The following is a 14,124-nucleotide window of genomic DNA, read 5'->3' on the forward strand; positions in this document are numbered from 1 at the left end:
TGAACTCGATGTTATGTATGTCGAAAACATTTTGGCAAAATTTTACCAAAAACGAGAAATTTTGATTAAAATGCCGTAATTACTTTTTGAATAATATTTTCACATAAAAACCGGCAGAAATTGAGACATTGATCTCTTCGAAATCATCAGGTGGCATAGGTTGATTGTAATACGGATTAGTAGTTGCGAATACCCAACAATGATTCAGAGCGAATATTTGGAAAACTAGGGGGTTTCATAACGTATCATAACTTATGATCCTACTCATAGGGTCTCTGATCCTAATAAAAGTTTTTGTATTGAAAAAACATCGAATTTTGTAAAAAAAAACTTGTCCCTCGGCCCTAAGCACCCAGTTGTTGGCAATTTTACGGACATTCATTTCTGGGCGGACATGGATCGGTTGCTGTATGCCCTCACAAAAGCTGATAATAAAAAAGAATGAACACTTTAATTGCAAAATGATAATTAATATTATTAAGCAAGTGTAAATCGCACAACTTTTTTTGGTTATATGTTTATTTACAATATAATAAAATAATGGTTAGAGTTTTAACATCATATAAATTTAAATTGTTTCGATGTTGTTTTTCCATAGGTAGCCATAGAAGGATCTTCACAAAAAAAGTATTCAAGAAACATTGAAATATCGAACTTGGGTTGACCTATGATATTAATTCTGTTCCATAGAGTAATTTGATATTCATCAATATTTAGTACTGCTTTTTTGCTATAAATCTGATGTGCGTCTAGATTTTGATTCTGGCTCCACGTGAACAGACTCTGAATCAGCAGGACCTATACACTTTTTAGAGGATCTATTGTAAAATTCGCATTCATTATTGGATAAATAAATGCAAAACACTTCAGCACGCTCATTTTGCGGCCAACAATTTTTATTTTTTGTGCCACAAAATCGACTCTTCTATTGGTGGCAAACTTTAGAGCTCAAAAGTGAAGCTGAAACAGAAAACTATTCAATTGTGCAGTCACTTACGTTTTGTACCATATAGCTGGTCTTACGTTTTCTAAAACACCAATCACCATTAATTGCCAAAAGCAACATCGCGAAGTACTGAACAAATCATGAAAACATAGCTCAATTACTGTGAGTCATTAAATTCATTCAATTTGTCCTTTTATATGAAGTACCAGATCTTAAAAAACGTTATCAAAACTTTTTGTTTTGCAACTCCTTGAAAAAAAATCTGTACTGATTTTTCCTGGCAATTTTTTCTGAGCAGATCATTTAGCCAAAGATAATTATCCATGAAATAAAAAATCATCCGGCTAAAAACTGGCTCTTATTCTTCTTCCGATTACTTGAAAATTTGCAAATTAAGACATAATTTGTAATAAAGTAGCATGGCAGTGTTAAACATAGTAGACATAGTCGTGTTATGTCTCCACTTCGTAGTAATAATAGCGGTCGGTCTCTGGTCCGTCTTCCGACCGGGCAACAGGGGCAGCTCCAAGGGCTACTTTCTGGCGGGCAGGGACATGCCCTTTTGGGCTGTGGGGGGTTCCCTGTTCGCAAGTAATATTGGCAGTGAGCATTTCACTGGACTGGCTGGGAGTGGAGTAGTGTCCGGCATTGCGTATTCCAGCTATGAGATCAATGCAGTCTGGGTGCTGTTACTATTGGGTGAGCAAATTTACAACTTCACGTTTTTTTTTTCAACTTCATTAACACTTAAAATAAAAAAAACTACTAAAGGTAAAATTCCAGAACATCAAGGAGTGGATGTGGCGTCGTTCAATAATAAAAAAACTCCTTAGCTTGTTTTCTGCCAATTCTGTGTTTTTTACTCAATCAATTGATATTTTTGATCCTTTCGGTTAACATAACAATTTCAAAAAATTGACCAGTGATGATACTTACTTTTTAAAATTTATACACTTATTTGCCTGTTTTTGGGCGGCAGACTCCTCAAATTAAATCTAAATTGAAAATAAAAAACTATGATTTTGTAATTTTACCGGGGATTAATTAGCTAATATTGGCCTATTATGAACAAATTGAATAAAGGGGGACCTTCATTTAATCTCCCGATCTTCATTTAATTAAAAATATCCCCAACTTTCAGCTATTCGAATTTGTTAATTGGTTTCTTAGTGAGCAATTTAAAATAAAATGTGTCTCAAACTTGTTTACAGGGTGGGTGTTTCTGCCAGTGTACATGGCCTCTGGAGTGTACACTATGCCAGAGTACATGAAGAGACGCTTCGGAGGCAGGCGGATCCAACTGTTCCTGGCCACCATCTCCATGTTCGGATATGTGTTCACAAAGATATCCGTCAGTCTTGTTGCAGGTTGAAATATTCAAACATCATTAATAACTGATACTTAATAACCAGATGAACAAGTTGCTGTGCAAAAGTGCAGATTTGGTGAATCCTTTTTCAGAAAACATGTTGCTGAGAAATGAAATTTAAAAAACCTTGTGTTTGTTGGGAAACCATATCAAAAAGAAAATGCCTTTTATTTTTTGATTTTGTCTAGCCTTTTTTCCAATTTTTTTTGTGGACAAGTTTGAGGATTTAAATTTAGCGAACAGAAAACAATCAATATATCAACAACAACAATCAAATCGGTGAAGCACTTCTTCTGTCTAGTTCATCAATCTAGATTATAAATCAATCTGAGCAGCAAAAACGTTCCGACCAGGTTTTATAAACACTGTGAGATTTGCTTATTTACAATACAAGGTTTATTTTTCGAAAAATTCTTTTGCCATATCACGCTGGACAAACTATGAGCTCGTTTTGAGGTAATCAAAAAATTGTAGCGAAAAAAACAACCTTAGGCCACAGTTTCTTATTCGATAAGTGTTCGTAACAAAAAACCTATCGACAAAAATAGTTTTGATATGAGAAATATCAGCTTAACATCATTCCAGCTTAAAATTTTGTCGGGACATAACAAAATATGCATAAATCATTACGACATTCGAAAGTCTCGACCAAATTTCCATATGTTTCAACTTTTTCGACCAAATTTTGGCATATTTCGACATTCTCGACCAAATTTTGGTATGTTTCGACTTTCTTGACCTAAAAAAAGTAATCGCTCTGTTTTGACCCAGTTCAGATATGTTTGGACTCTCTCGACCAAAATTTGATATGTTTCGACTGTCTCGACCAACTTTTTTCAAAAATTTTATTTGTTCAAACCCGCATAGATGTGTTTTGTTTTTTGCGACCAAAAATGAGTATGTTTCGACTGTCTCCACTTTCTTGACAAACAAAAATATGTCCCGCTTTTTTGCCGGCTGTGGTTGCTCCAAAAAACTTCAAAATTTATTAGTAGTCTCTCAGTGAAAACACATCTGAAAACATACATTTTTATTTCAAATTTAATTTTTTTTAATTTATAGTTTTTAATATCAATCAAATAGCTCAGATAGTAAGACAATTTCTATTGCGCTTTTATCAAATTTTTCTGTTTTTGTTGTTAATATTACTTTGCTAAAATCCATTTGTGAAAACGGTACTAAAATGCCAAAAAAATCTGCTGTATTTATATTTCGATTGTGCTCGACGAATGTTTCGACAGTGCTCGACCTATGTTTCGACCTTCTGGATCAAAAAAGTTCATGTTTGGACTGTCCTCGACATATGTTTTGATTTTCTTGACTTTCTCGACTATCAAACGACACGAGTAACTTGACAGAAATGTAAAATATATGCCTTTCAGTTGATTTTTTAATAATGATAACTACCTGTAAAATGCAAAAAACTCTGTCGAACTTTTTTTTCAAGTTGAAACTCTGAACCTTGCTTTTATAATCTTTACAAATCTGGACTGAAACCTTTAATGTAAAAACTGATTTTTGAAGAACTTTTGGTAGAATTTACTTTTTCTGGCCGCAGGCATCCTTAGATTTCGAAAGCTTAAAGAGTCCCGCCAGGAACTTCTAGTTAAGCAAGTTTCGTCAAATGATTGTTTTCAGTTGCAGTTTTTTGACGCAAGTCCTTTCCGAGCAAATTTGTTGGCTCTTTTTTCAGTTTTAGTTGAATTAACTCTTGAAAAAAGTTAAGCCTTTGAAAAAAATAGGTTGTGCTCAACCTATGTTTCGACTGTGCTAGACCTATGTTTCGACTTCTTTGACCCATGTTTCGACTTTCTGGACTAAACTTGGGTATGTTTAAACTCTCTCGACGGAAATCGGGCATGTTTCGATTTTGTGTTCGACTTAAAACTGCTTCATGACCGCGGAATTTCAGTCGGAAAACTGCACTCGCTCGACTTTCTAAGTCGAAACAAGTCAAGCACCTCGACCCGTGTAGTATGGTGGTAGTTTTCATACAAATTCAAACAATTAGTGAAACTTAAAGATGCTACTGAAAAAATATGCTTAGTGAAAAAATATGCTAGTGTAAATAATATGGTACAACAAGCTGTTAGAATCAAATTGAAAGGGCTTCAATATGATATATCTTTTGTGACATTCCGATGATTGTTTGTGGTATCCGATATAGCGTGGGAAACTAGAGCAGAAGACAAAATTCCCCATCCCGATCTGATATGAATCTAAATTTTATTCAAAGAATGTTAACCATCTAAAATTACTACTGAGGCTCAAAAAACTTTAGACCATTTTGAATTTACAGAAAATCTGAAAAATATTTTTGGATAACATAAATTATAGACACTTTGAATGCAATTTTTAATCAAATTCAGCTACTTCGGGTCGAGTCTAACACAGTCGGAAACCTTTGTCTTTGGCCGCGTCTACTGTTGATACACATTTTGTTCGAAAACAGTCGATCACAGTCGGTTAAAACATATGTCGAACACCTCGACCCGGGAAGCAACGGACGTCCCACAGCTTTTGCCAGCTATTTGAAAGCTGTGAAAGTTATCTTATGACGTCGAAAACTTATGCCAACATGTGTTGACTCATATATTTATAATGCTGTAGTTAATTAGTTAAATAATCGATTAACTTTAAGGCTTCTGTCGTTCATTTTTGACGAGCATACAACAGAAAAAAATATATTTGATTAATTGAATCAATAATTGAGCAGTAGAAGTAGAAAAATGAAACAAAAATACAGAGACAACGTCGATATTATTGAGAAGATTCAAGACTAAGCTTACACCTTGAGCCTCTTGTTAATGTATATTAAATGGATTATTCTGAATATAGAAGGTGACTCGGTTTCCTGAATTGGTTTCTTTGTTTCAGGTGCCACCTTCATCCAACAGGTGTTCGGCTGGAATATTTATCTGTCCATTCTGGCACTTCTCGCTGTAACAGCGTTGTTCACCATAGCAGGTTAGCCGAAGTTGATTCACTTAAGTAATTAGCTGAAGTAATAACCAGCAGAAAATACGAGTCTTCACTACTAATCAAACAAAATTAAAAAAAAAACAAGAAATTTCTCTGAAATTAAGAGACGCCTCGAATCTGAATCAATCTGAATTTTCTCATTGTTCTTCTACTTCAGCTCTTTCAAAAATGTTAACGGCAATCGACTAGAAACATGGCTGGCCAAAGTTTTAATCAGGACTCGAAGGAGGTGCGATACCAGCATCTGCAAAATTTTCACTTTGGTTATTTTTTATACGTGTCAGATAGTCAAATTTTTAATAGGAGTTCGGATTTAGATCTGATTTTGAAGTGTTTTTTTTTCAGACCAGTTTCAAATTTTAAGACTGAAGTTTTTCAGACTAGTTTCGACCTTTTTGACAAAATATTTTTTTTCTACATCTGAAAGACATTGATGCCCTGAGGTCAAAGGTTAAAATAGAGCTCACCTGTGACCATTTTTTTTTCTAAAATTATGAGCTTTCAAAAGTGCCAACTTAGAATAAATAATGCAAAAAAAGTTACATTTTTTTTAATCATTCGTAGCAAATGGGGTAAATTAATCAGGCTCAGAAATCATTCCAAATTAAAATGAGGCGTTTAATTGATCCAAAAAATTTTATCGGAATTTCTAGCCAAAATTTCAGAAGACAGTAGCAAAGGACTGTCACTTGCAGGACAGTAGCAAAATTCAGAAGTTTGCAATTATTTGAACAGTCTTGTTTTCTTTTGACCGTTTTCAGAAGCGCATCCAGGATTTTCTTGATTTGTGGGATTTTAATTTTTTTATTTTTAGGTCGACCAAATTGATCGATCAAAAGATTAAGAGCTTCGAGAACACTAAAAAGACCCTAATTTGCGAAGTTTTTGAAAATATTGGTCAAAACTGCCCTTTTCACCATAAACTCGCGCTCTTTTTTGCGTGCGCTCCCTTTTAAAATTAGTATATATTGCCGCCAGAGGCGCCTCTAAAAACATTTAGGGTTTGTCGCCGAAAATCGATGTCACAAAATAATAATACAGGGGGAACCTTTGGTTGGTGAGGGGTTCGAATCGCTGAAGGGGGTGGGAAGGGCTATTGCTCTCCCGCCCATCCCCTAAATCTGTCCCTGACCGTTGCTGAGAAATTTGTGCTAATATTTGAAAACCATAAGACCATCAGAAAATTTACGAAATAACAATAATAAATGCAGTACAGCGTTGTCTTGAATTATCAGGATAAAACGAACAAAATCTGAAGTTTTAAACTCGTTTCTCTCAAATTGGGTTGAGATTACACTTAAAACTATGTGAACAAAAATCAAAAGTGGGTCATTTTGGCTTCATTCAATGTAGTTAAAATTCAGCTAAAACTACCAAATTAATTGATGAAAAATTTATATCAAAAGTAGGCTATTGCTCAACCAAACAAAACCCGAGATGATTGAAATCGATTTTAAGCAAATATTTTTGATTTCCATGTAGCAAAAATGACGTTTTTTGGCTAGGAAGCAAAAATTCGTTCTCTTATACAGATTTTTGGAGATTTCGCTTTTCTGTAACATTATTTGGCTAAGTAAGAGACTTTTATGATATAACTATCCCATCAACTATCTCAGATGTTTTAAACTAATTTTTGCTGAAATGAAAGGAGCCGAATTGCCCCATTTTTGTGGTAAAGTTTTGTTTCCGAGTTTTGTTTAAATCAGCAGTGTATGTCATTTCATTTCTTGATCCTTTAAGCAGAAGAAAAGCTTTATTAGTCGGGATTTTTTTTGGGGGAATAAAGGTGCTTATTGGCCGACAAAGACAATACCTACCAGCCATTACAATTGAGGAATATCATGTTGAGATCGGGAGTCATGTTTTTGTTTCTTGCTTTTAGGTGGTTTAGCAGCCGTGATCTACACCGATACTGCGCAGGCTGTCATCATGTTACTGGGGGCGCTGACTCTGATGGTGTTCTCCATCCTAGAGGTGGGAGGGTGGGAAGACCTCAAGATGAAGTATGCCAACTCCATACCAACTAACACAACATTAAGTAAGTCATTTGATTTGAAACTCTCAATGAGGTATATAGTGACTTATATGAAGTTTACAGTCAAAATTGGCCCTTTTTCAATCTCGTTCAACTGCATTGTTTTTTTTTAAATTACTTGTTTGTAAATTATAAAACTATGTTGAATAGTTTAAACATTTCTTTCTCGTATAATTTTGAGTGGTTCTAATTGAAATTTTTTGTATGATTCTGTTGTATGATTGCAATTTCTTAAATTATAGTTAAGCTTAATCGTGGTTGTTCATTTGTGTAGTAGGCTGTGGCTACCCGAGGGAGGATGCGTTCAAGCTGTTCCGCAGTCCAGTGGACGGAGACCTGCCCTGGCCTGGAGTGTTCACTGGCATGGTGGTGACCAGTATATGGTACTGGTGCACAGACCAAGTCATAGTCCAGAGAACCCTGGCTGCCCGGAGTTTAACCAGTGGCAAGTTGGGAGCCATACTAGCTGGATGGCTCAAACTCACGTCAGTTTCATCGCAAAGACTATTCTTACTTTTTGCGGTAGTTATCAAAAAATAATTATCAATAATTATCTTTTTTTTTTCATTTAGAGCCGTAAAATTGGTTCAGTTTTTTTCTTCCATTTTTGTTTTCTCGACTGGGCTATTTTGCAACGCTCTTAAATAAGAATTCTAAATTTTACGCATGTAGATCAACGGTATGTTTTGTTTTGTTTCTATTTAAAAATAAAAAAGAGAGCTGGTTAGGTTGGTGGGTTTGAAAGTGCTCAAACACTTCGAATACAAACTTTTCAGTCCTATGTTCCTGATAATCATCCCTGGCATGGTCAGTCGTATCCTGTACACTGAAGAAGTAGCCTGCAACACCGCTAAGAAATGTGAAGAGTTCTGTGGCAGCTCCTCTGGCTGCTCAAACACAGCATACGCCAGACTAGTAGTGGGACTTCTTCCACAGGTAACACACTTTTTAACCAATTTCGACAAAAGAACTGGATAAAAGAAAGCGTTCTCATTGATTTCGTTTTTCATAATTCTGATCAATAAAAACTTCGGCAAAAAAACTGCATTTAGATTTAAAGGACGCCCTTCCCTCAGGGATTCGACCCCCTGCCTACCCAAAGGGTCCCTCCTTTGGTAGTTTTTAAGAAATCCATTTTTGGCCGACCGACACTATATTTTGGTCGACCTAAAAAAATGTCGACCTAATTAGTATCTAACAGGTCGACCTAATTAGTATCTAACATCATAACAAACTGAAAATAAATAGTATTAATTATTGCAGGGAATTCGAGGTCTGATGTTAGCCGTTATGCTGTCTGCACTCATGAGCTCTCTCACCTCAGTGTTTAACAGCGCTTCAACTGTATTCACAATGGACTTCTACAAACTAGTCCGGAAGAACGCTCCCGAAGCCGAACTCATGATCGTCGGCAGGGTCTTCGTTGCGATTCTGATCGGAGTGTCTGTTCTCTGGGTTCCGATCGTTATGGAGTCGAACTCCGGCGTCCTAATGGACTATTTGCAGTCAGTTCAAAGTGCAATGGGGGCGCCTATTGCGGCTGTTTTTATCTGTGCTGTAGCTTCCAGAAGGACAACTGAGCCCGGAGCTTCGGCTGGATTGCTAGTCGGCATGATAATCGGAGTGGCCCATTTTGTTCTAACCAACGCTATTTGGAAGGCACCAGCATGCGGGGAACCTGTAAGCTAATTGAATGTTTGAATTCACCACATTCATAAAAGTTACACCGTTCACTTTCATTACGCGTGTATACGCTTTCAAACAGCGACGTGATCTATATATGCTTGGGTAATCACACTTAGTACGAGAAAAAAATACTTGATTGTGGTGTTCAGCCACATAATGTTTTTGAGGGTAAAAAAAACTAGACGCAGGCTGATTTAAACTATCCAGACAAAAAAAAATAAAACTTGAAATTTAAATCGCGTTTTTCTCGAATTGGGTTGAATTTAGACGAAAAAAAATGGAGACAGAACTTGCTCAAAATTTGATCACAAATAATATGGTTGCTCCAAAAATTGAACAAAAACTATAAATTCAATTGATGACAAAATTCATTGTAAATAATTGTGAGCTACAAGTATAAGTTAAATTAGGGCAAAGAAAGTTTTGATGAAATTAATTTAGTTTGATTAAGCGGGTGGGTTGTTGTCGTTTCTGTAACACGCGGCATTATCATATCCTTCTAAAAAGTGTTCTTATTTTTCTTAAAACTCTTCGAAAAAAAATTCTGCAGAATACAAAAAGTTTCTGCAGAATACGAAAAGTTTCTGCGGAATACAAAAAGTTTCTGCAGAATACAAAGTTTCTGCAGAATACAAAAAGTTTTCTCGACTGTTAAAAATGCATTCTAGTTTTTTCAAAGAAGCTGCATTTTTTATTGCACAAGATCAAGTTAGACCCTGAAACTCGATTTCTAACTTAATTTTTTTGTACCAAAATTATTGCTTTTTGATTGTTTCCGAGCCTATATTTGGTCGCAGCAGATGTTGAGAAAATGATAAAGTGAAATCGCCCACAGTAATTTTAGTTATTTACAACAGTTTTTAGGCCAGTTTTTTATCATTTATCATCCGGTGCAAATGTCTTTAATTTATCCTAATGCCTTAAAAAATTTAAAAATGTCCTTTTTTGTTTGGTATGAAAAATGAGTATGGAACATCCATTTGGTCACATTAAAATAACATTTGCAAAAGTTTTGGAATTTTTGTGAAAATCTTTCCCTTATTTTGTAATAAAAATCAATTTTCGCGCCTGATTTGAAAAAATTTTACAGCATGTTTTTCATACTTTAGTGAATATGATTGGTTGGTATTCTGATTGATTAATAGACTTTCAATCAACTTTTTAGGATTTAAAAAGCGTATAGCTACGGAATTACATTGCAAAATCTTTCCCTTCTTTTGTAATAAAAATCAATTTTCGCGCCTGATTTGAAAAAATTTTACAGCATGTTTTTCATACTTAGTGAATATGATTGGTTGGTAGTCTGATTGATTAATAGACTTTCAATCAACTTTTTAGTATTTAAAAAGCGTATAGCTACGGAATTACATGTTGCAATGTGGCGATCCGTATACTCCAATTCTCAAATCTTCAACTTAAAACTACCGGGCAATGGTGCTCGACTTGTGATTCGACCAAGATGGTTGAGCGATGTCCATTGTTGCCTTTTTGAGCTACGACTGTTTTCGATTTTTTCTACTTTACCCGACATTGTTCAACTTAGCTCGACTCGGAATGTCTTCACCGGACGTCGCTTGACTCTTATGAACATAACCGGACAATTTTCGACTATGTGCAAATTCAACGAGCTTGAACATACTCGACTGTCCTACTTTACCCCAGATTGTTGTTCCGTCCATTGAAAATGGAGAGGAACTTTGTAGTCGCGTGTGTTTCAGTGTTCTTTTTTTGTTCCGACCATTGAAAATGGGGAGTAACTTTGTATTCGGGGGTTTTATTTTTTTTTGTTTTCCACGCAAAATCAGTTACCACAAATAATAATCGGAATGAATCGAGTAATATATCATTTTAAAGCTTTTTCAGTTGTGTTTCGAACATCATTTACAAAATTCGGAAATTTTTTTCACAGTGTCCAGAATAACCGGTTTGAAATTTTTGATTTTTGATCTAATTTCGAGATAATAAGGTGGTTGTGTATGCTTACCAGAGCTTATTTAAGCCTAATTTAAGCCATGAAATCTTAGTTTTAGGTTTTGGGGTTTTTTAGCGCATTTTTGGAAAATCAAAAAACTTCTGCATAAAAGATTGAAACAATTTTTGAAATTCTGCATAAAAATTTGAAACAATTTCTGCATAAAAATTTGAAACAATTTTTGAAACAATTTTTGTTTTTTTTATGCAGATTTTTTCATCACAACATGCAAAAAAATACGACACCAAATTGAAAAAAAAAAACTTTTTTTTTTGTATTTTTAAGACTGTGGTTGGAACATTAGGTGCTACTTGCACATTAACCGGCTATCCATGTTTTTTTTGCATTCCACGCATATCAGGTACCACAAATAATCATCGGGCTGGGTTGAATGATATTTTTTGTCAGTGTCGAGAAAAACCGGCTTGAAGCTTTTGATTTTTTGTCTCAATTCGAGCGACTGAAGCAAGCGAGCAGGCTTACAATAAAAGCAGGCTTAAAATACGCCTAAAATAAGACCTTTAAACTTAGTTGTAAGCAAGTAAAATTAGTTTTCGGAGTTTATAATTTGATTTTGTAAACCAAAAAAATCAAAAAAATTCAAAAATTTTCTGCAAAAAATTTTGAAATTTTTTTTATTGTGTTTTTTTGTCAATTTTCTACAAAACCTTTTCTCAATTTGCCTATGTTACTATGAATGTCTTATACACCTAAATTATTTATTATTAGTAGAAAAAACTACACTTATTTGAAAGAGCTCGGAACACCAAGCAGAAAAAACTACACTAATTTGGAAAAAAAAAATTTTTAAATCGTAAATTTCTAAAGTCTATGGTCGGAATATTCTGTGCTACTTGCACTGTAACCGGCTATTCTTGTTTGACTTTGTGGACATTGTTCGACTCTATTCTACTTTACCGAGCCTTGTTTAATTTCACTGGATTGAGTTCCTCACTCATGTCATAATTTTGCTGCAAATTTTGGCATTCACAGAAAAGATTGTAGGTAAAAAATGCTATTTGATAATCAGAAAAGGCCTGGCCAACCATAACTGGCACATTTTTTCTCTTCTGCTTGGAAGAACACATCAATAATGTAAGTTGTATAACGCAGACTTGGTTCGCTGTGCTTAAAATAACCCAGAAATGAGCAGAAAAACATTAAAAATAATACATTTTTGTAGTAGTCCCATTGCAAAAAAACGAAAGTTTTTAAAGGATCTCTATGAATGATTCAGAGAGATATTAGTTAAATATTTTTTTTTGATATGAAACGGGAGGGGTGGATTTAGGGGGGGACGGACGGACTGGGATTCGACCTCCTGCCGACCCAAGGGTCCCCTTTTTTGAGATATCCATTTTTGACTGACTGACCCTAAAATTTTTTTAAGGCGCCTTTGGCGCCATTAAATACTAATTTTGATGGGGAGCGTGGGCTGAAAAAAAAACGCGATTTTTTTGGTTATAGTTTTCCAAAAAGTGCCTCAAAACGCATTTTTTGGCATGTTTTTTGAAAATTTGGCCAAAACAAGGTCTTTTTAGTGCTTTGGCAGAGCTCGGAAAATCAGTTTCGTCTACATAAATATCAGTTTAGTCAAGTCCCCCCCCTCGAAAAAATCCTAGATCCGTCTCCTCTGTGAGACGACGGTACTATAAACAGAGGTTAAGCTGATACGTCTGTACTAACTTAATTATAAAGTGTAATAATTGATTGAATAGATATTAGTTGAGCCTTTAAAAATATTGCCAGTTTTTGATTCTTATTTTCCTTGCAGGACACGAGGCCGTCTTACATCAAACCCTTCCACTATCTCTACTTTGCAGCATTCAGTTTCATAGTATGTCTGGGAGTAACAGTAGTAGTCTCACTCTTAACCGACCCCATTCCCTCCAGATACCTGTACCGACTCACGTTCGCAACTCGCTTCTCCATCTGTCAGCGAGTGGACCTCGGCGAACCCGAAGATGAAGATTTAGAAACCGAAGAAGAACTCACGGCGCCCATAAGGACTATAGGTGGGGGGCTGTATCGCCATGACGTGTTAATGGAGACCGAGTTCGGTGTGAACCCTGTCTCGGGAAAAGGCCAGCGAGGTACCGCATCGCAAAGGTCAAGTTGGCTCTATCTAAGCGAAGACGAACAAAACAGCAAGAAGTGTTCAAACGTTGTGAAAAGATTCTGCGGGTTGACGACAGAAGGAGAAGAACGAGAGGCGAGACTCGAGAAGAAACGAATCCGCGAACTCGGATATGACGTCACCGAGTCGTTTCATTGGGCTCGATTTACCGATGCAAACGCGATTGTAATTGTCGGAGTTACTTTCGTAATTTGCGCACTATTTTTGTAAAGTTGGATTATCTTTGCTGTATTTATATTTTAACCCTTCTGACCCGAGGCTTAATTCATCTGATTTGTAATTGGCATCAATAATGTGAACTCATTTTTAATAAAATAATTAAGCACCTAAATTTTCTTTATAATCTTCTTATAAAATAGCATTAAAATTATTTTGAAACGTGTTAGGAAAAAACAGAGACATTTGAAGCCCGGCTGCAACAATTATAGTTAAGGCGTTCGCTTCTTATGAAACGAGACTGCTCGTATATGCGCGAAGCCCTGAATATTCCGACTACCTTTTAAGGTCTATGGAGCAGTAATAACATGAAAAAATCAAATGTAATAAAGAAAAAAGATTTTTTTATTTGAGGTATTTTATAAAATTCATCACCCCACAAACCATATGAAGCACAAAGTAATAGACTTCGCTCATAGTAAACAAATCAATTATGACAAATAAGCTTCTTTCAACCAATATCGAACGTATTCTAAGACGGATTACTTCTCCGCTTACTCGTTAATAGCGCGAAACATATAGCGCGTTAATTGTCTGAAAGTGGCCAAAACGGCAATTTTTAAACCCCCATAACTAAAAAATCACGGGTGAAATATCTTTTCAGTTTTAACCTCAGGACAAAAAAACTTTTTTAATGATATTAAAAAATTCCCTCATAAATGGCTAGTTAAAAAGTCGGCACAAAACTGCTCGTTTCGGGGCAAAGCCCTGAATGATCCGTCTGCACTTTAAGATCTATGGAGTGGTACTAACATGAAAAAATTAAAAGTTTTAAAATAAG

The 14,124-nt window shown here is 35.4% G+C and overlaps 1 protein-coding gene across 1 annotated transcript; it reads left to right on the forward strand.

Annotated features, from left to right (window-relative positions):
* Positions 1-649: 649 nt before the first annotated feature.
* Positions 650-13,449, forward strand: LOC134846135 (sodium/glucose cotransporter 1-like). Its single transcript, XM_063863357.1, has 8 exons — positions 650-1,645; positions 2,158-2,313; positions 5,193-5,282; positions 7,180-7,335; positions 7,607-7,817; positions 8,109-8,268; positions 8,596-9,012; positions 12,765-13,449. Exons 1-8 carry the CDS (start codon positions 1,366-1,368, stop codon positions 13,335-13,337), a joined length of 2,043 nt encoding a protein of 680 aa, XP_063719427.1. The 5' UTR covers positions 650-1,365; the 3' UTR covers positions 13,338-13,449.
* The last annotated feature ends 675 nt before the right edge of the window (positions 13,450-14,124 follow it).

Source organism: Symsagittifera roscoffensis, chromosome 5 (assembly GCF_963678635.1).
Source record: "Symsagittifera roscoffensis chromosome 5, txSymRosc1.1, whole genome shotgun sequence".
Classification (NCBI taxonomy): Eukaryota; Metazoa; Xenacoelomorpha; order Acoela; family Convolutidae; genus Symsagittifera; species Symsagittifera roscoffensis.

What these genes read in the sequence shown, in the direction of transcription:
- LOC134846135 (XM_063863357.1), top strand. Translation starts at nt 1,366, where the DNA reads ATGGCAGTGTTAAACATAGTAGACATAGTCGTGTTATGTCTCCACTTC. An exon ending in CTGGGTGCTGTTACTATTGG is followed by an intron (nt 1,646 to 2,157) that starts GTGAGCAAATTT and finishes ACTTGTTTACAG; the next exon opens with GGTGGGTGTTTCTGCCAGTG. An exon ending in TAGTGGGACTTCTTCCACAG is followed by an intron (nt 8,269 to 8,595) that starts GTAACACACTTT and finishes TAATTATTGCAG; the next exon opens with GGAATTCGAGGTCTGATGTT.